The sequence below is a fragment of the Corythoichthys intestinalis genome, chromosome 21 (assembly GCF_030265065.1).
Source record: "Corythoichthys intestinalis isolate RoL2023-P3 chromosome 21, ASM3026506v1, whole genome shotgun sequence".
In the NCBI taxonomy this organism is placed as follows: Eukaryota; Metazoa; Chordata; class Actinopteri; order Syngnathiformes; family Syngnathidae; genus Corythoichthys; species Corythoichthys intestinalis.
In genome coordinates this window covers 31,970,529-31,996,737 of record NC_080415.1, presented here as the reverse complement: position 1 = coordinate 31,996,737, position 26,209 = coordinate 31,970,529, and the positions used below count along the sequence as shown (strand labels likewise).

Here is a 26,209-nt window from a genome sequence, read left to right as displayed (position 1 = left end):
CTCATTGTACCTCACAGTATCTTTATTTGATTTAATATGACGTGTTTTGTCATCACTAAACTTGAAGTTGATCAGCTTAACAGATATCAAACAAGGCAATTGTGCTTTTTAAAGCTTTTTAGTTCCTTCACTTTTGACAATTTGTAAAGCTGTAACACACATATGTACACATATGTTGGAAACGACACGAATTTTAACAATAAAGCACATTTGGTGTTCAAACGACCACTTAGTCTGATCAATATATAAATTTTTTAGATTGAATTAAGACTAATTTGCCTAACGAAAGTTCGGTTGCTTAAATGCTACAAATGCTAACGTATTTACAATTCTGGTAGCAAATTGCTCAAACGTAACTCTACAAACTGTAGCTGTAAACTTAATTACAAATGCATACACAAACATATATTAGCTGAAACAACTAACAGCCTTAAGTGGGCCAAACCAGAATGGAGCAATCCTTTATTCATGTCAGACAAGATTCTGCTCTTTAGTCATAAGTTTACAGTCCAGCCAGACCCAATGCTGCCACCAGAGGGCAGTGTATCCTCCATCATTAAAAAAATTACAATACTTTGGGACTTTTTGGATAGTTATTTTGGGGTACTTAAAGGGTTAATTCCGACTGACGCGGAAATTCGTTTTTTGTCGCCAGCTCAAGTCATTCGTGATTCGGGCTACCTATAAAAGCATTCGAAAGTACAACAGTAAGGAAAAGTGGAAAATTGAGTTTCAAAGTCCACAAACCCAAACCTTTTCAGAAACAAAAGTATTTTTATTTGTCAATGCGATGAAACGAACTAGGAAATACCACTTAATACCAGGGAACAAAATGGTGTCATCGATTAGTTGTCAATCTAATGTGTGTGCTGTTTTTTCTCATAGGCCAGCGTACGTGCAGCTCGGACCAATTCACCTGCCCGACCTGGTTACCGGGTTACCCACGCTGCGTGTCCCTAAATTACGTTTGCGACGGTGACAAAGACTGTGCCGATGCCGCCGACGAGCTCCAGAACTGCCCTAATCGGACCTGCCACATGAATGAGTTTAAGTGCAACAACGGTCTTTGCATCTATTTCCCCTTTCGGTGAGTAAAACTGCATTGCCTGACCTATCGTGAACAGCCCATAAAAACTTCCTTGACGTCCTGCTCCACAGTTGCGACCACGTCAACGACTGCGGGGACGGCAGCGACGAGCTGGGCTGCACTTACGATACTTGCAGCAGCTCCCAGTTCACCTGCGGCAACGGAGCCTGCATCTTCTCCACTTACGTTTGCGACGGAGAGAGCGACTGCCTGGACGGATCAGACGAGGCGGACAGGCTATGCGTGACGCCGCGACCCACGTGCTCGCCTCAGCAGTACTTGTGCAAGTCTGGAGAGTGCATCGATTTGAAGAACGTGTGCAACGGAGTGAAGGACTGCCAGGACAACAGTGACGAGAAAGGCTGCGGTAAGAAAACGGCAAATTGGACGTGTTTCAGTGGTGCGTTCAAAAAACTGGGATGCTGGGAAACTGACCAAGATGAGAGGTTGTCTTGAGTTCTTTTTAGAGATTGACTGAAATTAGTTTTTCAGGACCTATACAGGACCTTTTCAATTTTTGGGTGAAATATGACGGCTTCTCCCCTGCTCACTTTTCAATTGACATCAAACTGAGGTTAAATGCTGCAACCTAAAACTGTGTAAAGAGAAACAGCACAGTAGCATCCATTCGCTTTGCTCAAATGCGAAGACGCTAACTAGAGATGTCCCCGATCACGTCATTTTCAAAGTATCGGAATTGGCAAAAAAATATCGGCCATGCCTTTTTTTAATATATATATATATATATTTTTTTTTTATAGGGCTGTCAAAATTATCGCGTTAACGGGCGGTAATTATTTTTTTTAAATTAATCACGTTAAAATATTTGACGCAATTAACGCACATAGCCCGCTCAGATTTAAATGACAGAAGTGTAATGTCCGCTTGTTGCTTGTTTTTTGTTATTTGGCGCCCTCTGCTGGCGCTTGGGTCCAAATGATTTTATGGGTTTGGGGAGTGAGCATGGTGTAATGACATCAACAATGGCGACCTACTAGTTTATTTTTTGAATGAAAATTTTACAAATTTTAATAAAACGAAAACATTAATATAAAATTTCTATAACTTGTACTAACATTTATCCTTTAAGAACTACTTTAAGAAAAGTCTTTCTATTCATGGATCGCTATAAGAGAATGTTAATAATGTTTATGCCATCTTGTTGATTTATGGTTATAATAAAGAAATACAGTACTTATGTACCGTATGTTGAATGTACGTCTTTTGTCTTATCTTTTCATTCCAACAATAATTTACAGAAAAATATGGCATATTTTATAGATGGTTTGAATTGCGATTAATTACGATTAATTAATTTTTAAGCTGTAATTAACTTGATTAAACATTTTAATCGTTTGACAGCCCTACTTTATACTACTTACATCTATTGAATCTATTGAATTATACACTGTACGTGATAAACATGTAATCCATTTTGACTAGGAGAGCAATTATTCGCTACCAGCCCCTCCTAGTTAAATATTCGATAGCAAACTGTCACACTCGGACGGAATGGAACGGACTCAGCCCATGTCCACACATAGCAGAGCTTTTTATAAATGAGTGTTTTGCCCCATCTGTCAAGGAAAATAAAAACTCAGCGTCCACACCACCTCGTTTGTAGGGAAAAACGCCTAACTGCATCAGTGTTTTTCTTTTTTTACATATTTATTGATGTGCACCCAAGTACAGAGTGACTGAGAATAGGTAAAGAAATGGTTCAGCGATCATATTTTGTTTAGCCGCACGCGGTCGCTTACGTGTTTATGTTAGGGCTGTCACAATTATCGCGTTAACGGGCGGTAATTGATTTTTTAAATTAATCACGTTAAAACATTTGACGCAATTAACGCACATGCCCCGCTCAAACAGATTTAAATGACAGCACAGTGTCATGTGCACTTGTTACTTGTGTTTTTTGGAGTTTTGTCGCCCTCTGCTGGCGTTTGGGTGCGACTGATTTTATGGGTTTCAGCACCATGAGAATTGTGTAATTATTGACATCAACAATGGCGAGCTACTACTTTATTTTTTTTACTGAAAATTTTACAGATTTGATTAAAACAAAAACATTAAGAGGGGTTTTAAATATAAAATTTCTATAACTTGTTCTAACACTTATCTTTTAAGAACTACAAGTCTTTCTATCCATGGATCACTTTAACAGAATGTTAATGTTAATGCCATCTTGTTGATTTATTGTTATAATAAACAAATACAGTACTTATGTACAGTATGTTGAATGTATATATCCGTCTTGTGTCTTTTCTTATCTTGCAATTCAAACCATCTATTTTATAGATGGTTTGAATTGCATTTAATTACGATTAATTCATTTTTAAGCTGTGATTAACTCGATTAAAATTATTAATCGTTTGACAGCCCTAATTTTTTAATTAAATCGTTTTCTAATTGTATTTAACATTACAAACATAATATGTTACACTTATCCAGAGTCTTTAGTTTAGGCTTAAGGTAGGGTTATCAAATTTATCCCAATAACGGCAGTAATTTTTTTTTTTTAAATGTATCACGCTAAAATATTTAACGCAATTAATGCATGCGCTGCACGACCCACTCACACATTGTCGCGCTCAATCTGTAATGGCGCTGTTTTACCTATATAGAGAAATAAAAGGCAGCGTAAAATGAGTAGAGTGAAATTTGGCAGCCTTTGGAGTCTTTTTTTAATTGGCTAAAGCCTTTCAATCCCTCTTCCTACGATAAGAAATATCATGGGAAGCAATGTGGGGAAGCAAGGTAGCACTTGATCTTTTTCTTAACACCTTATGTTATTTGTCAACGCAGAGAAGATATATGAATTGGTAGCACTACGCACAGTCATGGTTCCACTTCCCATCATGCATTTGGCCATGGCTACAGTATCATTTACTGAAAGCTCAACAAATACACTAGATGGCAATATTTAGTCACAATATACAAAGTCACAAGTCTTTCTATCCGTGGATCCCTCTCACAGAAAGAATGTTAATAATGTAAATGCCATCTTGAGGATTTATTGTCATGATAAACAAATACAATACTTATGTACTGTATGTTGAATGTATATATTCGTCCGAGTTTTATTCATTTTTTTCTTAATGCATTGCCAAAATGTATATGTTCGGGAAAAATTATCGGGAATGATTGGAATTGAATCGGGAGCAAAAAAAAAGCAATCGGATCGGGAAATATCAGGATCGGCAGATACTCAAAGTAAAACGATCGGGATCGGATCGGGAGCAAAAAAACATGATCGGAACAACCCTAACGCTAACACTTGTGAGTGTTTTTTGACCACACTAATCAAAGCTCAATCTTTCTCTTTATGTAGGAATCAATGAGTGCCTGAACCCTGCTCTCCACCAGTGCGCCCAGCAATGCACGGACACCCTCACCGGTTACTTCTGCTCCTGCAACCCCGGCTTCCAGCTCATGCCCGACGGCAAAGCCTGCGAGGACGTGGACGAGTGTCTTAGCACGCCGTCCGTCTGCAGTCAGATCTGCGACAACACCGTCGGCTCCTACCATTGCAAATGCGCCCCGGGATACCTGCGGGAACCTGACGGTCGCGGCTGCCGCCAGAACAGCGGCGTTGAGCCGTACCTACTGTATACCAATCGCTACTACATCCGCAACTTGACTACGGATGGGTCCAGGCTTAGCATTGTGCTGCAGGGGCTCTCCAACGCGGTGGCGTTGGATTACGACTATTCCGAAAAGTGGCTTTACTGGTTCGACGCCGGAGTAGGGAAGATGGAAAGGATGCGTTTCAATGGTTACGGCAGAGAGGTTCTGATGGACGGCGTGTTCGGCGTAGAGGGCCTGGCTCTCGACTGGGTGGGCAGGTGTGTAAACTTGTCTGAAAATGTCTTTCTTCACTTTTCTGATTGGCCAAAACTGTCTAATAGCGTTGATATGACCTGTTGGTTTGATTCTACAGGAAGTTATACTGGACGGACGGTTACTATGGCTCCATTCACGTGATGGAGTTAGATGGGCGCTACAAAAAGAAGCTAATCACCGGCCACTTCACAGAGGGAAATGTCACTTATACCGTCACCCGACCTAGGGCGGTGGCTGTCAACCCCAAATACGGGTAGCGAGAAAAATTCCACCACGCCGCTTGGAGAAGCAGGTTACCATTGTGTTTAATCAATGATCTGTTATCCCTCTCCAGGTACTTGTATTGGACCGACTGGGCGGACACTCCGTATATCGCCAGGGCGGGCATGGACGGAAGCAACGTCAGCGCTATTATAACTGCCAAGCTGGAGTGGCCAAACGCGCTAACTATTGACTACACCACCAATAAGATTTTCTTTGCCGACGCCCATCTCAACTTTCTCGAGTGAGTAACTACGACAAATTCTCAAAACCGCGGACATCTGACTCGGCGCCCTTTGCAGCTTCGCCGACATGGACGGCAAGAACCGCCACCGGACGCTCGCCGGTACACTGCCACATGTCTTTGCGGTGTCCCTCTTTGAGGACACGCTCTATTGGACCGACTTGAACACGCACTCTGTGGAAAAGGCCCACAAATACACCGGTGACGGGCGCATGGTCATGGGCAACAACACTCACCGACCGTATGACCTTAATGTTTGCCACCCCTACAGGCAACTCAAAAGTAGGCATTTTTGTTTTTTTGTGTTGTTTTTTTGCACATTTTACATTTGAAATGTATTTCCCCAGGCGAGAACCCGTGCTCCTCCCACAGTTTAACCTGCAGTCATCTGTGTCTGATTGCACCCGGCGGGCAGAGAGCTACCTGCGAGTGTCCAGATAACTTTATTGGAATTTCCGTGGGCTTCAAGATCCAATGTGTTGCCGACTGCTCCAGCACGCAGTTCCGTTGCGGGGACAACGAAAGGTGGAAAAAGTGGCCTTATGTTGTCGCTGTAAAGCAAAGTTATCGTTGTCTCATGTCAGATTGTCGCTGTAAAGCAAAGTTATCGTTGTCTCATGTCAGATTGTAGTTATGGTTTTCGTCAATGGGCCTTTGACTCATTGATTGCCATTGACACTTTGTAAATTTTGAAGCTAGGTTTATGTACAACTAGCTTGACTAAAAAGAACACGCAAGAAGTGGATTTGTGGATGTTGGTAGCTGTTCCCCGCGGTTGCTGTAATAAAATCAAAAGGATGGGAGGGACAGAAAAGCAACATAGAGCATAGAATAGAATACATACATAGACTACATGAGGGCCACATGGCCCAGGACAAAGGAAAGGATGACTGAGTTATCCAATCTGGTGAGGTAGTCATGTGCCGGTATGAGTTTTTGATGGTATGATAACCTTAAGCAAAAATACTGCGGTTTCACGGTATCACAGTATTGCAATTATAACTCTAAAATGTGTTATTTTGAGATGTATGGGTAAAAAATTAAAAAAAAACTTTTTCCCCATTAAACAGGATTTTTTAATTTTTTTATACATATTTGCGAAATGGAACATCAACATCAATATTATGTTAAAATAAATAAATATCAAAAAATAGATAACTGAAATAGTTTAAACAAAATTCAAATAAATAGAACTTATAGATAGGGCTGTCAAACGATTAAAATTTTTATTCGAGTTAATTACAGCTTAAAAATTAATCATAATTAATCGCAATTAATCGCAATTCAAACCATCTATAAAATATGCCATATTTTTCTGTAAATTATTGTTAGAATGGAAAGATAAGACACAAGATGGATATATACATTCAACATACGGTACATAAGGACTGTATTTGTTTATTATAACAATAAATCAACAAGATGCATTAACATTATTAACATTCTGTTAAAGCGATCCATGGATAGAAAGACTTGTAGTTCTCAAAAGAAAAATGTTAGTACAATTTATGAAAATTTTATATTAAAACCCCTCTTAATGTTTTCGTTTTAATGAAATTTGTAAAATTTTCAATCAAAAAATAAACTAGTAGCCCGCCATTGTTGATGTCAATAATTACTTACACAATGCTCATGGGTGCTGAGGCCTATAAAATCAGTCGCACCCAAGCGCCAGCAGAGGGCGGCAAAACTCCATAAAACACAATTAACAAGTGAGCGTTTCACTGTACCGTCATTTAAATCTGTCTGAGCGGGGCATCTGCGTTAATTTCGTCAAATATTTTAACGTGATTAATTTAAAAAATAATTAACGCCCGTTAAGGCGATAATTTTGACAGCCCTACTTATAGACTAAGTTCACAGCCACAGCTGAAGTTGCTCAACATGAGAACAAGATCAAATTGATTTCATGTAAAACACATACCACTACTACTATTAATATTAATATGTTTGAATATTAATGGAGAGCGAGAGCAAGAGACAGACTGTGTGTGTATGACTCGTATCATTATTTACACATTGTACACACACACACACACACACACCCTCTCTCAACACAGAAAGTCGCCAGAGAGAAAAAAACACCACTGGCTGTATTATGAAAATGTTATTTTGAACAATGGCGGAAGACTTTACAAAAGTAGGCTAATGGTAAAGAGGAAACTAGTTAGCCGTTTTGGCATGCTAACTAGCCATGTTATCTGCCTCGTTAACAAGCTTTTGTTATAGTATTTGTTTTACCATCGCTAGACACACTAAACATACTGGAGTGAACTCTCGTAACTGGTGGGAAACATTCATGGCAGTGTTTACTTACCTTAAATTTTGTGTAAAGCGATGGATAATGGTCATGTAAATAGAAAATCATGTTGGAGGTCCTGCTGTCCTTCCTCCTCTAAGCTGTGGCCGTCTGTTTCTTTTCGGTAGCCGAAGTACTCCCATACTTGCGACTTTGTGTTTTTTGAGGGGGGAAAAGCTCAGGTGTAGTGTCAACGACAGACATGAGACAGAGCAACAACCAGAGGGGGAGGGGTGAGCGCTGCCACACCAAGCCTCGGATTTCTCGCTGCATTTTTGGGACATAAAAAATAGCTTATACCGCAGCTAACATGACGGAAAATTTTAGTGGTTTTGAAACTGTGATGTTTTCATACCACGCTAAACCTTTAAACCGGTAACCGGCACATGCCTACTGGTGACTATAAATTTTCTTCAACTTCAGGTGCATTCCTATATGGTGGAAGTGTGACGGCCAATCCGACTGCGGGGACGGCTCGGATGAACCGCAAACTTGCCCGACCCGCATTTGCCCCATCGGCCGCTTCCAATGTCAAGATGGAAACTGCACATATCCCGGATTCCTCTGCGACGGCCACCCGGACTGTCCCGATGGTTCTGACGAGGACGCCGCCCTCTGCAGTACGTCCCAGAATTTTTTTTAGCACACTCGTTTGCCTTTCTCGGATCCAAAAGCCAGCCTCATTTTGTGGCTTTAGGTGACCACCGCTGTGAGGACAACCAGTTTCAGTGCAAGAACAAGCAATGCATCCCCATGTCGATGCACTGCGACGGCTTCAAGGACTGCTCGGATGGCAGCGACGAGGATGCCGAAACCTGCGCACAGAAGACGTGTCGACCTGGACAGTTCCAGTGCACTAATGGGAACTGCCTACCGGCGAGCTATGTGTGCGACGCGCAGGACGACTGCGGAGACGGATCTGACGAACCTTACGACACCTGCAGTGAGTTGGACAAATCAGACCAGGGGTGTCAAAATCAAGACCCGGGGGCGGAACCCAGCCCACTACATTATTTTGTTTGGGCCTCCAAAGTTAAATCAAAATTTATGTAATTATATCCATAGTCCAAAAATTGAAGAAACCTTTTTTTTCCCTTCTAACAAAATTAACTGCTTACATTTTTTAAATTCAATATGAAAAAGAGAATGTTCACAAATTTCCCCCCTTTTTTGTTGGTTAAAATGGTAATTAAAAATAGCTAAAAATGAAACATAAATTACTATATAAATAGTATAAAGAGAATATCTGTTTTTGAGCAGTAATGATGAAAAACAAGGAGTGGGTGAAAAAAAACGATAATCAAAGTAATGATTATAACAAAAATAATAACAAACACATACATATTGTTGGAATTTCACCTTTTATAAAGCCAGATTGCCGGAATAATGTTAGCCAAACCGTCAGAACTGCGCTAGCGCATTTCCAACAACACGGGCCAGCAAAACTCCAACAACCTGGCCAAAAGGCTAAATTCAGCACGCTCACTTTAGTTTTAACCCCTTGCACTGACCCCACTTTAAAAGCTGGAAAAAGGCTCCGAGACACAAGTTGACAGCAATCAGACAGGAAGGCAAAAACGGCAAAATGACCCAGATGAAGAGGAAGGCTGGATCCAGGGTCACTAAATCAACAGGTCAACAAAAGATTCCCAAGAAAAATGACAGTGATTAGTTAAACATTCAGTCTTTTAAAGGCTCTTGGGTGGCAGACTGTGGTCTGGAAGAAGGGTGTGTTTGGGTGTTATTTAGGGTTATTGTCTGTTGTGGTTTGGGCAAGAGAGTTCGGGTGTTACTGTTGTCAGGGCAACAAGAGTTGAGGATTTTGCCAGCCTCAGTGCCATGTCAGTGCTGAGTGTCCAACGGGTTCCTCCGTTATCAGATGTTCCTTGTGGAAGAATTTCATTGTTCTGGATTGTCGATTGTTGGTTACCAGAAGAGCTGATGGTGGAATTTGGTGGTCCAGACGTAGGCTTGTAGTTGTCCCCTGTTTGTATCACTCTGTTAGCGTCAGTCTTGCACTGTCAGCTGCATGACGCACGTGTTGGGCTTCCATAGTCAGCAAGCATCCTGTAGTAGTTATCGTCCTTATCTGCCCGTTGTGTTGGCGGTGCGAATTCCCAATCACTCCAAATGTACTTCAAATACAAACATATGTTACATAACATAAGCGAATTAAGTAGTGGTGCTGTGAGATTCAAAATTTGATATTTTGTATGTCTTCCATGGGCTTGAAGGAGTGCATCCATGCGGTTCGGCAAGGATTCATACAATTTATTGATTAAGTCATCAGGAACATCAAAGAAAGCAGTCTTACATGCCTCCCAGAGTTCATCAACATTCTTGGGTTTCGTCTTCCATGCATCCTCTTTCATCCTACCCCAGACATGCTCAATGATGTTCATGTCTGGTGACTGGGCTGGCCAGTTCTGGAGGATCTTGATCTTCTTTGCCTTGAAGAACTTTGAGGTAGAGATTGAAGTATGCCATGGAGCACTATCCTGCTGCAGAATTTGTCCCTTTTTATGGTTAGAAATGTAAGAGGCAGCTGAGATTTGTTGATATTTCTGACTATTTATGTTGCCTTCCTCCCTGCAGATCTCTCACACACCCCCATACTGGATGTAACCCCAGACCATGATTTTGCCACCACCAAACTTTACTGTTTTCTGAGTGAGTCTCGAATCCATGCAGGCTCCAGTAGGTCTCATGCAATATTTGCAGCGACTGTGGTGTAATTCAAGGGAAGATTCATCAGAAAAATCCACCTTTTGCCACTTTTCCAGCGTCCATCCTTTTGATAGGCTGTGGGCCTTGGCAAATACCACACGTTTTTTTTAATTGTCTGCACCCTGAGAGATCTGCAGGGTGGAAGGCAACATAAGTATCATTATGTAGCTTGAAAAGGAGTCTGAAGAAGCCAAGCTTTTTTTGAGTCCCACCCCTAATTCACTCCTTAATAATTCCATTAAAATACTGTCACTTCCCAATATCGTCATCATCATCACATCATCACTATCACTACCGTCATCACGATCACCGCCATCATCATCGTCATCACCATTGTCCCCATATACTGCTTGCGCATTCAAGAGTCAAAATACAGTACAGTGATACCTCAGCTCAAGAACATAATTGGTTCCCAGAAAGTGTGTGTAAGGCGAAAAGTTCGTCTTCCGAACATTTATTTCCCATAAGAAACCATTAAAATGAGAATAATCCGTTCCCAGGTCCCCATGAAACATAATTTTCTACTAAATAAGCCTTAAAACTACACAAAAATATACCTTATTTTATGTATAATAAATGTGCTATTGTATTATAATTAAAGAAATAAACTGTACTGTATAATAAAGTCGTTTTATTTACCTTTGTGATGGTAGTTGATGGCTTGATGGAATGGAGTGGGAGGAGGAGGGAGGGAGGGAGTTACTGTTTGGAAGGAGAGTGTTACCGGCAAAGTGCGCAGTTAGCGTAGACTCCACTGCTGTGCCCCCCACATGCTTTTGGTTGTTAATAAAAGTGCCCACAAAAAGCCATCCGACGCCTCTGGGTGTTTGTATGCACGCCGCCTCCTTTCTGGAGAGGAAATCGGGCGAACCGAAGACAACCGACGACAACGAGCCAACGTGACTCGCCGGTCCACTTCTCACTACGGTGGGAAGCTGAAAGCACCGCCAATTTCCAGTCGAGGGCGAATTGGTAACACGAGTCACCTTCCATAAGGATTGTAAGTAACTCTTTTTCGGTCCCATAATAGCAAAAGTACACTCAATATGGTCCAAAATGTCTATCAAACACAAACCACGTCCGCACTCAACGAAAGTAAGGGGACGAACTGGGACGCCGTGAGCGTGCGTCAGCTTCTCGTGGCGCTTTTCGACCGCGTGAATTGGTTCGTCCGCCGAAAACTAGTTCGTCAGCAGAGACTATATGCTCGCGGATTTAATGTTCTTGAGGCGAAAAGTTCGTGAGCTTAAGCGTTCGTGAGCTGAGGTATCACTGTATATGTAATCACCACTTTACTGGTGCTCATGGTTATATTCATTGTTCTTGAAATGTGTATTATTCATTATCCAATGTTATTTGTGGACCTGCTTTTTTATTGAAGAAAAGACAATATTTACTTTTTGCCAGCCTTTAAAAAAAAAAAAGAATCGAAATAAAAATGACAAAAAAATGTTAAAACATTTTATTTGGAGCCTAAAAATAAAGTATATAAGTAGTAAATAACATATTGTAGGTCAACAATGTATCTAAACGGTGTATTGAGTATCAAATTATTTTAGTCAATTAATCATGGCGCCTCTTGTTTACCTGACATTGACGGTGCAAGAACTCCAACCCATTTTGATTGGCATGGCTGGCAGTGATCAAACGATCCTGAGGTGGTCGTGTTCGTAATAGCTTGTTTCTCCTCCACCAGTGGGCCCAGACTACAAGTGCGACGAAACCGAGTTCTCCTGCAAGACAAACTATCGCTGCATTCCTCAGTGGGCCCGATGCGACGGCACCAACGACTGCATCGACAACAGCGACGAGCAAGGCTGTGGTCAGTTCAAGCGATGCCGTAACGTGTACAAATATCGCTGGATCTTGCTCATGTTTTTTTTGTCTTTTGTTTTGTTTTCCTAACAGAGGAAGTGACATGTGACCCGCTGGGTGATTTCCGTTGCGACAACCACCGATGCGTCCCCATTCGCTGGAAGTGCGACGGCAGCAACGACTGCGGCGACAACTCGGACGAGAGGGACTGCCGTATGTCGTGTTTGCTGATGCGCCCGTTTGTGTGTTGTTTTTATTTATTCTGACTGCTATTTCTAGAGCCGAGACCCTGCTCCGAGAGCGAGTTCCGATGCGACAATTTGCAGTGCATCCCCGGGAATTGGGTGTGCGACCACGACGACGATTGCGGCGACAACTCGGATGAACGGGATTGCGGTGAGCGTCACTTCGTTTAACTCATTGGCTGCCATTGATGTAGAAAGAAGTCCAATCAAATTGAAGTGGACGGGTTAACAGAGAGTAAACCAATTTTCATTGGCTGCCCTCTTCAAATTGCACGCCATATGTTTGGACGTCTATCATCGTCAATGGCACAGAAAGAGTTAAACATTCTGTTGCACAAAATTGCAAATGATTATTTTGACAGTCAACTGATTATTTTTGCGATTTGTGGATTGATTAGTTCATTGATAAATCATTATTTATTTTACAGAAATCGGATATCTACTTTTTTTCTTTTCTTTTTTTTTTTTTTTTTACTAAACAAGTATTTGAAATTTTTAAAAATGTATATGATTAGACTTATATGAAAATATTTTGTTTTTTTATTTTTTATTTTTATTTAAAATATATATTAAATTAATGTAAAACAATAAATTTCCATGTCTTCATGACTGTTTTTTTGTTTATTTTTATTCAATTACTTTAAAATTAATGAACATTTTAAAAATGTAAAAAATAAATAAAAATATTTTTTCCTTTTTGGTAATATCATGTTTATGAGAATATATTTACATATTTAATATGTTTTCTATGTTTAATTCAATCATAGAAATTGAGCAACTATTGTATTTTGCCCGCCATAGTTAGTATATATATATTTTTAAATGTATTAAAACATTTTTAAAAATTAAAACATGAATAAAGACCCTCCTAGTCAAAATTGATTGAACGTTATCACCGTCAATGGCAGTTAGGAAATGAGGAAAAAATAGGATTCAGACAATTCTGAGGTCATGCAATATCTCTTCCAGAGCTGCAAACGTGTCCTCCAGGCAAGTTCCAGTGCGACTCGGGTCACTGCGTGCCTGCTGTGCTGCAGTGCGATGGCATACCGCACTGCCAGGATCTCTCTGATGAGACCAGCTGTCGTAAGTAAACGCTACAAAGTCATTTCATGCCAGTAAAATCAATTCCGAATTTGCATTTGAACGATGCCCGCGTTTCTAGCTACTCGTTATCCGGGAGGCCGGTGGTGCCCCCTGGACCAATTCCAGTGTGCCAACCATCTGTGTCTCAACATGGCCTGGGTGTGTGACGGCACCGACGACTGTGGCGACCACTCTGACGAAGAGCTCGCTTCGTGCTGTGAGATTCGCTCTCCGTAGAGTATGAAACGGCCTTGGCGGAACAATGTCACATGCGTCATTTTCAACAGTGAACATCACTTGCGAGATGCCGTCTCGATTCCGCTGCGACAACGGCTACTGCGTTCTCTCCGGCCTGCTGTGCAACAAGAAGGACGACTGTGGGGACGGCAGTGATGAAAAGGAGGAACTTTGTGAGACCTTAACGTATTCTCGCTTGCATGTGTACCCAGGTTTAGCCAGTCTTGTGGCAAAATTTGACCCTCCTTCTAACCACTTGATGCCTGAATTTAAATATAATACATTGGCTGATTGATAGCGCTAGACCAGCGGTCAGCAATTTGCGGCCCTAGAGCCGCATGCGGCTCTTTAGTGCTGCCCTAGTGGCTCCTGGAGCTTTTCCAAAAATGTTTGAAAATGGAAAAAGATGGGGGAGGAAAATATATTTTTTGTTTTTTTATGGTTTCTGTAGGAGAACACCCATGACACAAACATTCTTCTGATTCATTAATATTGTTATGAAGTTAAAATTGAGCCGGCATCGTACAACAAAGTAGTCACATGGTGCGTCATTCTCTATAGCAGGGTTTCCCAAACTGCGGCCCACGGGCCTCCACATTTGGTCCGGCCCCCTGAACAATATATATATATATATATATATATATATATATATTTTTTTTTTTCAATAGTGTTATTTATTTCCTGGCTTTTTACTGTGAAGAATCCAGAGAGGTTTATTTGGTTATTATCTATTTATTTAATAGTGTTATTATTATTTATTATCATATATTTAGGGCTGTCAAACGATTACAATTTTTAATCGAGTTAATCACAGCTTAAAAATTAATTAATCGTAATTAATCGCAATTCAAACCATCTATAAAATATGCCATATTTTTCTGTAAATGATTGTTGGAATGGAAAGACAAGACGGATATATACATTCAACATACTGTACATAAGTACTGTATTTGTTTATTATAACAATAAATCAACAAGATGGCATTAACATTATTGACATTCTGTTAAAGCGATCCATGGATAGAAAGACTTGTAGTACTTAAAAGATAAATGTTAGTACAAGTTATAGAAATGTTATATTAAAACCCCTCTAAATGTTTTCGTTTTAATAAAATATGTAAAATGTTCAATCAAAAAATAAACTAGTAGCTCGCCATTGTTGATGTCAATAATTACACAATGCTCATGGTTCTGAAACCCATAAAATCAGTCGCACCCAAGCGCCAGCAGAGGGTGACAAAACACCAAAAAACACAAGTTACAAGTGGACATGACACTGTGCTGTCATTTTAATTTGTTTGAGCGGGGCATGTGTGTTAAATGCGTCAAATATTTTAACGTGATTAAAAATTAATTACCGCCCGTTAACGCGATAATTTTGACAGCCCTAATTATATTATATTATTATTATTATTTTTATTTTATTTACTTTTGTTCCATGCAGAATCCAGAAAGAGTTTTTTGATTGTGGTTCTCTGAAAAACAATACATTTTTACATTTAGGCACTCCTGCAATCGTCACACCTTTTCTGTTACAAACTGACCCCGGCCCCTCATCAGAGAAGGGAAAAGGGATGTGGCCGTCACAGGAAAAAGTTTGGGGACCCCTGCTCTATAGGATGCACTTCAGGGAAAAGAAACATTTATTCATTTTGTATTTGTAGCCAATTTAGTCATTTTGTTAGTAGGCTAATATAGCTAATATAGAGAGCAACATGTGTTGCCTTCATTCTAAGGCTTATATGAGGCTTTTAATTCTTTGCGGCTCCAGACATATTTGTTTTTTTGTTTTTTCGGTCCAATATGGCTCTTACAACATTTGCGACGGTAGCTGTTGGCGTGCAGGTCAGTGGCACATCCCCTTTCCCTTAGGGCTTGTTAATGGGGGTGTGCGGAAACTGCGGATGGTCCAGGGGACCTCCCTGGGTCAGTCGGTGGTCCCTTTGCAGGAGCTGCGGGGGTAGGGGTGTGCCATGTTTGCTCCCCCTCCTGATTGACTGGGGGTGTGAAAGCAGCATTTTCACTTTTCTGCAGGACTATCACACATCCCAGTGGGTTCACACATGACTGGGTACAATTTGACACACTCAGGTTGAGAAATTGTCGGCGCCAGGATTAGCAATCAAGTAGCATAAAATAGGATGTTAACATATACACACTTGCTGGCAATTGACATGATACTAGGTTCCCCACCTCACATTGCTGAATTGTGTACGCTCCACCCCGCCAAAGCACGTCTCCTTTTGACTCACCTCTCCCTCCGGACATCCCGGCATCACAACATGAATAAAGTTATCAGGCCCCCCACATGGTGTCTATGGGTAAATATAATTAGCTAACGATAGCACCACTATGTCCGTAGGTAGTTTTAATAGTGTATTTTTTTGTTGTTGTTTGTTTTACTCCTCTTCTGTCTGCTTCCTTCCTTTCCGTCGCCCCATAAACCTTCCTGTTCACAGTGTTCTCCTAATAAATAAAACATAATAAACAACCACAATGGGATTATATCAAATTCCCATGTGCTACATTAACCGTTCAGACCATTTAAAAAAATGACAGTGAAGAATGAACATTCACAGCAGGTTTATCCAGTTTGAATACATTAATTATAAACATAAAGCCTATCATTGCCAAAAGCAGTGTATACGTTTATAAATCAAAAGCATCGGTTGCATACATAACTAAGTGAAGATAATAATAATTAAAACATTATCTAGAAAATTAAACTGAGACCCTTACAGTCCAAATTGGACAACCAGCGCAAGCATTTGTTCACTACTGGATATCAATTTGCTTATGCGCAGTACCTACAAGACAAATTCAAAATGAGTCCCGTCGTCACAGTTAAAGGATGAATTGCAATTTTGTCTGGAACATGCTTCCATCATCGGACATGTAATAAACTGAAGTTGAGCGAATGGATCTCTTTTGCAAAGATTACTCTGAGCATCGCTAATACGTCCAGACTTTGTCCCGCAAGGCCGCGGAAATGGCTACAGTAAATCACCAGATGACACGGGTGACCGCGCCGGATGCAAAGCCCCGCCGACGTACCACAGATAAGGAAATTTTATGCCATTGTTGCGCAATCAGCTTAAACATCAATCAGAACAAATTATTTGTGGTCAGGGGGCCCGGGATTAGATAGCTAGCGGTGGCCGTCGGATTTAGACGTTGAGCGAATTAAAGGAAGAATTATACGTATTGCCTTTTGCTTTAGTCTGACCGAAGGATGAAAGGAAAATCAAACGTCAATGTCCTTTTGGCAGGTCGGCCGGCCACGTTGGCCCCCTGCACACTGGACCAGTTTAAATGCACCAATGGACACTGCGTGCCTCTGCCGTATGTCTGCGACCACAACGACAACTGCGGGGACCGAACGGACGAGTTGGGATGCAGTAAGTGCCGCAAGGCCTGCGCCGATCGCAAAAAAAAAAAAATGTCTTAAGCGATTTTTGATGCAGATTTCGGCCACGACCGCAACTGCGAGGAGAAGAAGTGCCAGCAGCAGTGCACCAACTTGAACGGCACCGGGTTCATTTGCTCATGCAGTCCTGGATACGTTGTGGACCCGGACAACACCTACACTTGCTTGGGTACACGCCAGTTTAAAGCAGCACAATTTTATTAAAAAGACATAAGTACCTGTAAGGAACTTGTGTAATCGAGTCAGGTTCATGGGGCTCCTCAGCTCTGACCGTCAATTCTTAATAGGGTACATATCAGGGTCAGGAGTGCCAAAATTGAATGCATAAATACACAAATAATTATGTCAGTATATATGCTATTATTTTAATATTTATTTAATTCAAGATGTCTTCTTGTGCCCTGCGATTGGCTGGCAACCAGTTCAGGGTGTCCCCTGCCTACTGCCCGTAGTTAGCTGGGATAGGCTCCGGCACCTCCGCGACCCTCGTGAGGAATAAGCGGCATGGAAGATGAATGAATGAATGAATTTAATCCAAGATATATTTCAGTACTTCTTTAAATGGTACTTTATGTAATTTTTATTTAAAAATTTTAGATTTTTATTGGTTCCTTGAAAAGAAACATTTTAATTTTTTTCTTTTTTTAAATTTTTGTATTTCAACTTTTGATTTTGTTCCTTTTTATACGAAAATATAATTTTTTTTTCTATATTTTGGTTTGTATTCATTAAACTTTATTTCAACATTTATTTTAATTTCTTAATTAATTTTTGACATTTTTAAAAAAAATTTTAGATTAATTTATTTCAACTAATATATTTCAACTTTTATTTTTTTCCTTTTTATATATATATTTTTTCCTATATTTTAGTTTAGTAGTTTAGTATTCATTCAACTTTCATATGCTTATTTCAATATGTATTTTAATTTATCAAATTTTTTGAATTTTTAAATATATTTTTTATAATTAATATTTGTCAATTATTTTTATTTTTATTAATATATTTCAACTTCAATTTTTTTCTATAGATATTTTTTCTTAAATTTTAGTTTGTATTCATTCAAATTTTATGTATTTATTTTATTTTTACACTGTATTTATATTTCATTTTTTAAGATGTTTATATTTAATATTTTTTTTATCAAGTATTTTATACATTTAGTTTTTTATTTCCCTTTTTATTTATTGTAGTATTATTATTATTTATTATTATTTGTAGTATTACTTTTAACTTTTATTCATTTCAACATGTATTTATTTTACTTTCTTGTAATAATTTCAGTTATTTATTTCAACATTTCTTAATTTCACTTTGTATTTAGTTTTGCCACTCCTGTTCCCTGAAATCATTTTATCTGTCATTCTCCCATCATACTCGCTGGGCGTGAACTGGGCGGGGTTTAAGTACGGAAGGTGCTCGCCAAAGCAGTATGACTTTTATGCAAACCCCGCCTAGTGTGCACCAGTCCCCCGTAAAGCAGAGCAACCCCACAACATGCAAGTATTTCACTGTTGCCTACCTTCGTAACACATATCCAAAAATTCCCACAGACGTCAACGAGTGCGAGATATTCGGGATCTGCCCTCAACTGTGCAAGAACACCAAGGGGGGTTACGACTGCGAGTGCGCCCCCGGCTACCGCAAAGTCGGCAACGGCGAAATGTGCGAGGCCGAAGGTATGCGCACTTCGCAGCCGTCCGTTTAACTCTCAGTTCGAAATCTGCTCACATTCCTCCTACTACACTAGGCGCCACTCCTATGCTACTTCTCCCCGAGAGCATCCGCATCCGAAGGTTCAACCTGCAGACTGGAGGCTACCACGACTTCATCCAGGAGAGCGAGCGCATCATGGCACTGGATTACGACTGGGATCACAACAACACCGGATTCAGTGAGTGCATGAAGATGAAGGAAGAAAAGCAATATAATGAATCCAAGGGTGTAGGTTTGGCATAGGGACGGTAGGGACATAACACTACCAACTTTTCAGGATGCTCAAATTGCCCCCACTATCTTTTAAGCAACCTTATTTGCATTATTTGTATAATGAGTTCAATTATATAGGTAATTTAGATTGTCTTCACATATGTTGTAAGGGTAAAATAGACCATTGTTAAGTGAATTATTTTCATTATTTTCTGACTTACCTTTTCACTTGCTGAACGTGCCGGTTCATTTTTTTCCGTCAAGCACATGGCTGATGACTTGAACCCCCCCCTCCCCGCAACATAGATACACATCCACACAAACACACACACACACAGCCCCAACAGATTCATGTCAACAACATGCCTCCTCCTCTGCCCCCTTCGAAGAGGAGGAATGTTAGAAGTTTTTTTTCGGCCAGCAGCAGTCACTGTAAGTAATGTAAAAAGATGTCAATGCGTCAGTGTTTGCATAACATTAAGTTATGTCAACTTGCTAACCTGCAAAACTACTGCAGTCAGGCCAGCCTCCACAAGGAATAATGAAGTCAAGCTCGCCGTCCCTCATTTGGTCATTTTTGCGACCTCCACACCCCGTTTGCCAGTCGCCGTTTCATCCTGCCAGGAGCCACTTCGCTCGGCTTGGTCGCCGCTAGGCCTACTTGCCTGGTTCTCGATCGACTCTCCTTGTTGCACAAGAAAAAAAGCCACTTATGTTATTTTGAGGAGAAGGAGAGTTTAATAGCCTTGAAAAGAGCTTTACGAGTTTCCGCCAGAACGGAATAGTAGAATTGGTTTGTGGTGAACTACAGTTCAACACAAACGTACATCGATATCATTTAGCTTAGCAATTGGAGGAGTGGGAGCCATTTTTCCAGTGTCCCAAACTTCAATAAAAGCGCATTTATCAAGGTTTCCTCGGCCTTGATTTGTGTGTCTCCGTCCACCGAAAAGCATGCTATCGCTACCCCAGCACCTCTGCTATTGGGCGCGCTCAGAGTTTGCCACAAAACGTTCACTGCTGCTGGGAACGCACCCTCCTATGGGGGGGTCAGAATCAGCGGTTTTCTATCTAAATTTCTACTAAAACAACAACAAAAAACATAGGGATAACGTTTAAAAAAAGGATTGGAAAAACTAAAAATTGGTCTTGAAAGTCCTTTCAAAGTGCTTGAATTGGGACATGAAATAGGTGTAAAAACCCCGATACTAAGATTTCTGCCGCCTCATTTTGATATGTTTTGTTAGGTATGGTTTACTTCACTGTGGCCAGAAAGGACTCTGAACCGGGTGGTATTAAGAGAGCTTATATACCCTCAATTGACGATGGCAGCAACAACATCGGCGCCGCTGTCGACCTTGATATCAAATACATCACCACGCCGGATGGCATCGCTGTGGACTGGGTGGGCAGGTAAGTTCCTCCGTTTCTTTTTGCACTTTCGGTTTCTTAGATTCATTACTTTTTTGTTGTAGGCATCTGTACTGGGCCGACTCCAAGCTGAAGAGGTTAGAGGTGGCTATGTTGGACGGACGCTACAGGAAGCACCTCGTCAAAACCGAACTGGGACACCCGTCTGCCGTGGCGGTCAACCCACGACTCGGGTAAGAGAAACGGTGGCAAAAATACTGAAAATCTGTGCTTGAATAGATGTACGATTCAACTCCCTAATGGTGTTCGCTCATATTAATATCAATTTAATTATAGGGGTCTACCAGAAACATGAATAGGAAGTTGAAATTACTTGTTATATTTAGTTGTTGATTTATTTGGGTTCATAGGCAACAGGTGCCTCCTAGCATGCATTGCAGCGCTACAAATGTATATAACAATCAAAATTAATGTTGTTTGCTAATTATTTATTCCGTTACTGTTCCAGTTGTTTCATCAATTTCTTGTTATGGTATTTGGTAACACTTTATTTGACAGTGGCGTCATAACACTGTCATAAAACGGTCATATTTATGACAGGACACTATCATTGGCATTACTGAATGCTAATGACAGATGTAATTAAGTGTCATCTGGCAAATTCTGTTACTAACGCCATTTATGTCAAGTTTGGATCTTTTACATCCATTCAAAATTGAGATAATTTGTCGGATAACACTAAATGACATCTGTTATAAATGTTAATTAATGCTCATGACAGTGTCATGTCATAGTTATGATTGTCTAATTACAGTCTTATGGCACAACTGTCAAATAAAGTGTTGCCAAATACCATAATTAGCAAATTACCGTATTGGCCCAAATATAAAACGGTGTTTTTTGCATTGAAATAAGACTGAAAAAGTGGGGGTCGTCTTATATTCGCGGTCTAGACATTATACCCATTCACAATGCCAGATGGCGCCAGATATCATTGAAATGATGTTCTGTCATGACAGATCTCAGCTACTCTCAAATTTAACCAGTTTGCATTATTTCATTGCAATGTTTTTCCTTATTCAGATTTGTTTCAAGACTACAGTTACAGTTAGACTTCACTTTGATGGTTAATGCAGTTATTGCAATTTTGTTGTTTTATCACAATAGATTGGTTTATTTACATTTCAAAAACCCGAAGCCATTCATTTACGAATGTGATTGCACTTTAGTTTACACATTTAAATGTTCAGATATTAAGATTTGAGTGAGGCAAAATAACATGCTTTTTCTCTCAAATATATCGGATGTACTGTAATTATTTTCTTTATAAAAATTAATTTGGTGTTCAAAAAGTCTTTTTTCAAACTTGAGTCTTCAAAAAGAGGGAGTCGTTTTATAATCATGGCCGTCTTATATTCAGGTCAATACGGTAATGAAACAACTGGAACAGTAACTGAAGAAATAATGAGCACAGAACATGAATTTTGATTGTTATTTAGCGCTGCAATGCATGCTAGGAGGCATGTTGGAAAACAACAGTGTTGACAGCAGATGGCAGAAGAGGTAAACTGTCTCCCCCAAGGGAGCATTGAGGGCCAAATGAAGCTTCTTGAAACAAGCTTTGCAGCCAATAGGTTAAAAGCTTCATGGTGGTTCATTTGGTCTTATCTTACCGGTTAATATCTTTTGGTGTAAATATCCCATAATACCAAGGTTCAAGTGTTCTAAAAATATTTAATTGGAGTGCATATTCTGTTAGACAGGGCAAGAATACATAAATAAAGCAATTTAGAGGTCTTAACAGGCATTAAAAGACAGATCAGGGCCTTCAAATACGGTTCAAAATTATTTTGCAATTCGACAGAATGCTGTACTGGTCAGACCGTGGAGAAGAAGCCAAGATTGAATGTTCCTGGTTAGATGGCCAAAAGAGGAAAGTCCTGGTGGGGCAAAACATGGGTTGGCCCACCGGCCTGTCCATCGACTTCACCAATAATGACAGAATATACTGGTCGGACTCCAAGGAGAACCGTATCGAGTCCGTTCTGCCTTCAGGAGAAGACCGCAGAACCGCAGTCTTCATCGGTGAGAACCATGTAGATTCCTGATGTTTGGCCAACAGCTTATTGAAAATTCTGTCCGTAGATTTGAGAAACCCGCTCAGTGTGAGCGTGTTTGAAGACCACGTTTACTGGAACACGCAAGAGAAAGGCGAGATCTTCCGGCAGGACAAGTTCGGTAGCGGGACCAAGACCAAGCTGCTGACTGTTGGACCCTGGCTGACGCAAGTTTCTATCTACCAGCAGCAGCGATACAACTCCATTAACAGTAAGCCATGCTTATATACATGCAATAGATGTTCAATTCTTTTTGAATTGTGTGCATACGCCTCTCCCAGTCAAATTAGTTGATGGTTAGCGCCAATAATAGCAACCAAAGAGTTAAGTTGTCAGACTTCGATCCTTTTTGACTTATTTTTTTTTAGCTAGATAGCTTCAAGTTTAGGAGTCCAATCCATTTTTTATTCTATTTTTTCAGGTTTAAATGCTTTACATTAGGGGTTTGTCTTAAGATTTAGGACATTTGTAAGATAGGTAATGTAAAAGCATATTATTTGGTTGACTCCTGTAGACGTTCAAAACATTTTCGATCTTATTTTTTTAGGTTTACATCAGTGTTGTTTCAGTCAACGATGACTATAACGAAAATATTTCGCCAACGAACACTTTTTTTTATCACGTTGACGAGACGATAACAGGCTAAGAAAACATGTTTTGGTAGATTAAAACATAACGAGCCGACGCCAGTTTTCGTCTGACAAGAAGAGAACGAGACGAGTTCCGTTCCTACACTTGCGACAATATTTTACCCAAAATAACCCTAAATCTCAAAAATAACTATCCAAAAACATGTATTATACGTCATTGTACTGTCCTCGCCAAGATGCTGGAGCTAAGTTCTAGCTAGACAGCGAGCTAACCTTCGAAATGACGATGTCCGACATCCATGTGGTTTGCTGACTTTATTCAGTTGCTCATGACATCAAGACTTGCAGAATGAAACTAATGTAAATCAGTTTCATCTTCAGTAACAGCAATTCAAATTTGCGATTTATACCTAGCTGCTGATACAGCCATAAGAATCCACACAAACAATTAGCACGTATCAGTTAGCGTTCGCACATCATCAAAATCAATCACATCAACTCGCCCCAAGTATTTAACCACAATCGAAAACGGTGTTATATACTTTAGCTTTAGCCTTTAAAGGTCTATGCTGAGTGAACATCACAAACTAAATGTAACTTCTAGCGTTAGCATAGTGTTTGCATTAGGCTAATGGTAATGGCGCGCGTCCACTTAAACTCTCGGACAATTTTTTTAATGTACAGTTTGTGGCGTCCAGATGGGTGTTAATTGAAAATAATGTACTGTTTTCCTCCTGAGTATGTATTATCACCAAGTTTGTGCTACGTTATGTAAATATAGATGCTACAAAATGTGCTTGTCTGTCAATGTTCATTTGAAATAGTTGAAAACCTTTTTTTTTTTTTTTTTTTTTTTTTTTTTTTTTTTTTTGAGTAAAATGTTTTAATTTTACAGACAAAAACATTTTTCATAAACGTCGACTAAAATTTAGTCAAAATTCGTCTTGACTTTTTGTCACCAAAAACCAGATGAAGACAAATACATTTTGACATGACTAAAATCTAAGATTCATGGTTAGGTTTTACTCATTGGCTAGCCAATGACTAAACATACCCTTACCACCACAGTGAAGAATCCATGCAAAGGAACATGCAGCCACCTGTGTCTTCTTCGCCCGGGCGGCTACACGTGCGCTTGTCCCGAAGGCACCGATTTTGTCACTGGAAGTAACACGAAATGCGATGCCGGTAGGCACACTCACTTTTTAAGATGTCCGTTTAATTTGTTAAATCAAAATCTGACACGTGCCATCTTGTAGGGTTTGACCCTCCGCCCACCATGCCGCCACCGTGCCAGTGTCAAAATGGCGGCACGTGCTACTTTGATGACAACAAGGCTCTTTGCAAGTAAGTTGCGTCATTATTAACAGTGTTGTTAATCTTACTTTATTGCGATAACTAGATCGTAACCTTTGCTATGTGTGGAAGTCATACAAAATCAACCGTTAAAGTTGTTAAAATTGCTCCCGTTATTGCATTAGTTCCCTTCTGTCTACTTTCGACATGTTTAAGTTTTATAACAGTTTCATCATTTAAAGATAGATTTAAGTCAAGATTTCGCTGTTTTAGGATGTCAGGGAAATCCAACTTTAAACTCCAAGACAAGTGTTAGCTCGATAGCTCGATTAGAGAAATAAATACGACCCCAACCATGGATTGATTTTCTTCGAAGTCTTTATAAACAAGAGCTCTTGGGTACAGAATGATGTGACCCAGCCAGAAGCTGTGATCACCCAGAAAGTACAAAGCAGTACAATAGAGGCTGGAATTTATACTGTTGAAAAGGGCGGTGCCGAAGCCCTCCGAAAAACGAGACAAAGAAACGAAGCTCATTATCTCACAAAGCTTGGTATTTTTCCATACAAAAACATCTTTGAGCTGCGACCTTGAGCACCGGTCCCAGCTGGAACAACGATAAGAAACCACAATCCTCCTTTGTATTCATTCAGGGCATATTGAAAAACAACGGAACATAACAGTCCATATTTGGGCATATTGATACCGTCTACCATCGTCAAGGCCATGAGAAGGCCCACTCAAAAGATTACAACAGATTATTATAACAATGATACTCTATGCTATAATGTTCTCATGCAAGCATAACAAAAGCCTTCAACATATAATGTATAATGGTTGTCTTTTAAGCATGAATAAATTCTCTCACAAGGAGCATTTTAGATAAAAAGTTACTTTAGGTTCGCTAGGAAGGTTCTCTACAACAGAGCCTTCCTGAGAAGTATACTGCTTTAAGATGGCGGCTCTTCTTTATACATGTTGCTAATGCTCCCATGTCTGTCATTTGCATCTAGTTCGTATTATATGTGATATCTACTGTAGCATCATGTGGGCGTAGTTTGTAGGCTATCGGCTACAGTCAGGTATTATTGGAGCTACCTAGCATCGCGTTTGCAACGGCGTCACGACTCCCTTGCCTCCTCCCCACTCCTGCTCTGCTCTCTCGTCTCCGTGAGTCTGTCTTTCTCAGACTTGTCTCGCATCATTCAACCAACATAATAACGCATAGTAACGCACGCCTTCCCGCCTCAGTAACGGTAACGGCTTTGCCAAAATGAGAAAAGTAATTAATTAGATTACTCACTACTGAAAAAAATAACTCTGTTAGTAACGCCGTTATAGTCTAATGCCGTTATTAACAACACTGATTATTTACTCTCTAGGTACCATTGACGATGATAGACGTCCAATCATGTGGCCCTTGTGAATTGAAATGAGTTTGTCAGTGGTAGACGTCCAATTCATTAGAAGCGGGAGAGAGGCTAACCTGGGAAAATTTGGTAACGCATTCGATTGGTCGCCTTTTTTTCAGGTGTCCTCCAGCTTGGGAAGGTGACTACTGCCAGACGAGTGTCTACGACGTGGTGGCGTCATCAAGTACGTTGACATAAATAGAACGCAAGAGATGATTCA

At 40.2% G+C, this 26,209-nt stretch overlaps 1 protein-coding gene and 1 long non-coding RNA gene across 2 annotated transcripts in view; one reads left to right on the top strand and one right to left on the bottom strand.

The window, feature by feature from the left end:
• The window catches only part of lrp2b (low density lipoprotein receptor-related protein 2b), an 88,554-nt gene that overhangs the window by 56,600 nt on the left and 5,745 nt on the right, over positions 1 to 26,209 (top strand). The window contains exons 49-74 of the mRNA XM_057826799.1: positions 886 to 1,087; positions 1,159 to 1,454; positions 4,422 to 4,935; positions 5,031 to 5,186; positions 5,268 to 5,438; positions 5,497 to 5,720; positions 5,786 to 5,963; positions 8,161 to 8,357; positions 8,435 to 8,680; positions 12,161 to 12,286; positions 12,373 to 12,492; positions 12,559 to 12,675; positions 13,494 to 13,610; positions 13,690 to 13,827; positions 13,898 to 14,020; positions 17,117 to 17,245; positions 17,312 to 17,443; positions 18,828 to 18,953; positions 19,025 to 19,168; positions 20,451 to 20,616; positions 20,679 to 20,807; positions 22,439 to 22,659; positions 22,720 to 22,902; positions 24,350 to 24,469; positions 24,541 to 24,628; positions 26,109 to 26,173. Of these exons, the coding sequence (XP_057682782.1) occupies positions 886 to 1,087; positions 1,159 to 1,454; positions 4,422 to 4,935; positions 5,031 to 5,186; positions 5,268 to 5,438; positions 5,497 to 5,720; positions 5,786 to 5,963; positions 8,161 to 8,357; positions 8,435 to 8,680; positions 12,161 to 12,286; positions 12,373 to 12,492; positions 12,559 to 12,675; positions 13,494 to 13,610; positions 13,690 to 13,827; positions 13,898 to 14,020; positions 17,117 to 17,245; positions 17,312 to 17,443; positions 18,828 to 18,953; positions 19,025 to 19,168; positions 20,451 to 20,616; positions 20,679 to 20,807; positions 22,439 to 22,659; positions 22,720 to 22,902; positions 24,350 to 24,469; positions 24,541 to 24,628; positions 26,109 to 26,173 (4,428 nt within the window). The remainder of the gene's footprint in view (positions 1 to 885; positions 1,088 to 1,158; positions 1,455 to 4,421; positions 4,936 to 5,030; positions 5,187 to 5,267; positions 5,439 to 5,496; positions 5,721 to 5,785; positions 5,964 to 8,160; positions 8,358 to 8,434; positions 8,681 to 12,160; positions 12,287 to 12,372; positions 12,493 to 12,558; positions 12,676 to 13,493; positions 13,611 to 13,689; positions 13,828 to 13,897; positions 14,021 to 17,116; positions 17,246 to 17,311; positions 17,444 to 18,827; positions 18,954 to 19,024; positions 19,169 to 20,450; positions 20,617 to 20,678; positions 20,808 to 22,438; positions 22,660 to 22,719; positions 22,903 to 24,349; positions 24,470 to 24,540; positions 24,629 to 26,108; positions 26,174 to 26,209) is intronic.
• Positions 19,512 to 24,613, bottom strand: LOC130909876 (uncharacterized). Its single transcript, XR_009061803.1, has 3 exons — positions 24,342 to 24,613; positions 19,704 to 19,888; positions 19,512 to 19,633 (listed from the first exon to the last, which is right to left on the bottom strand). It is a non-coding gene; the product is annotated as an uncharacterized LOC130909876 (long non-coding RNA).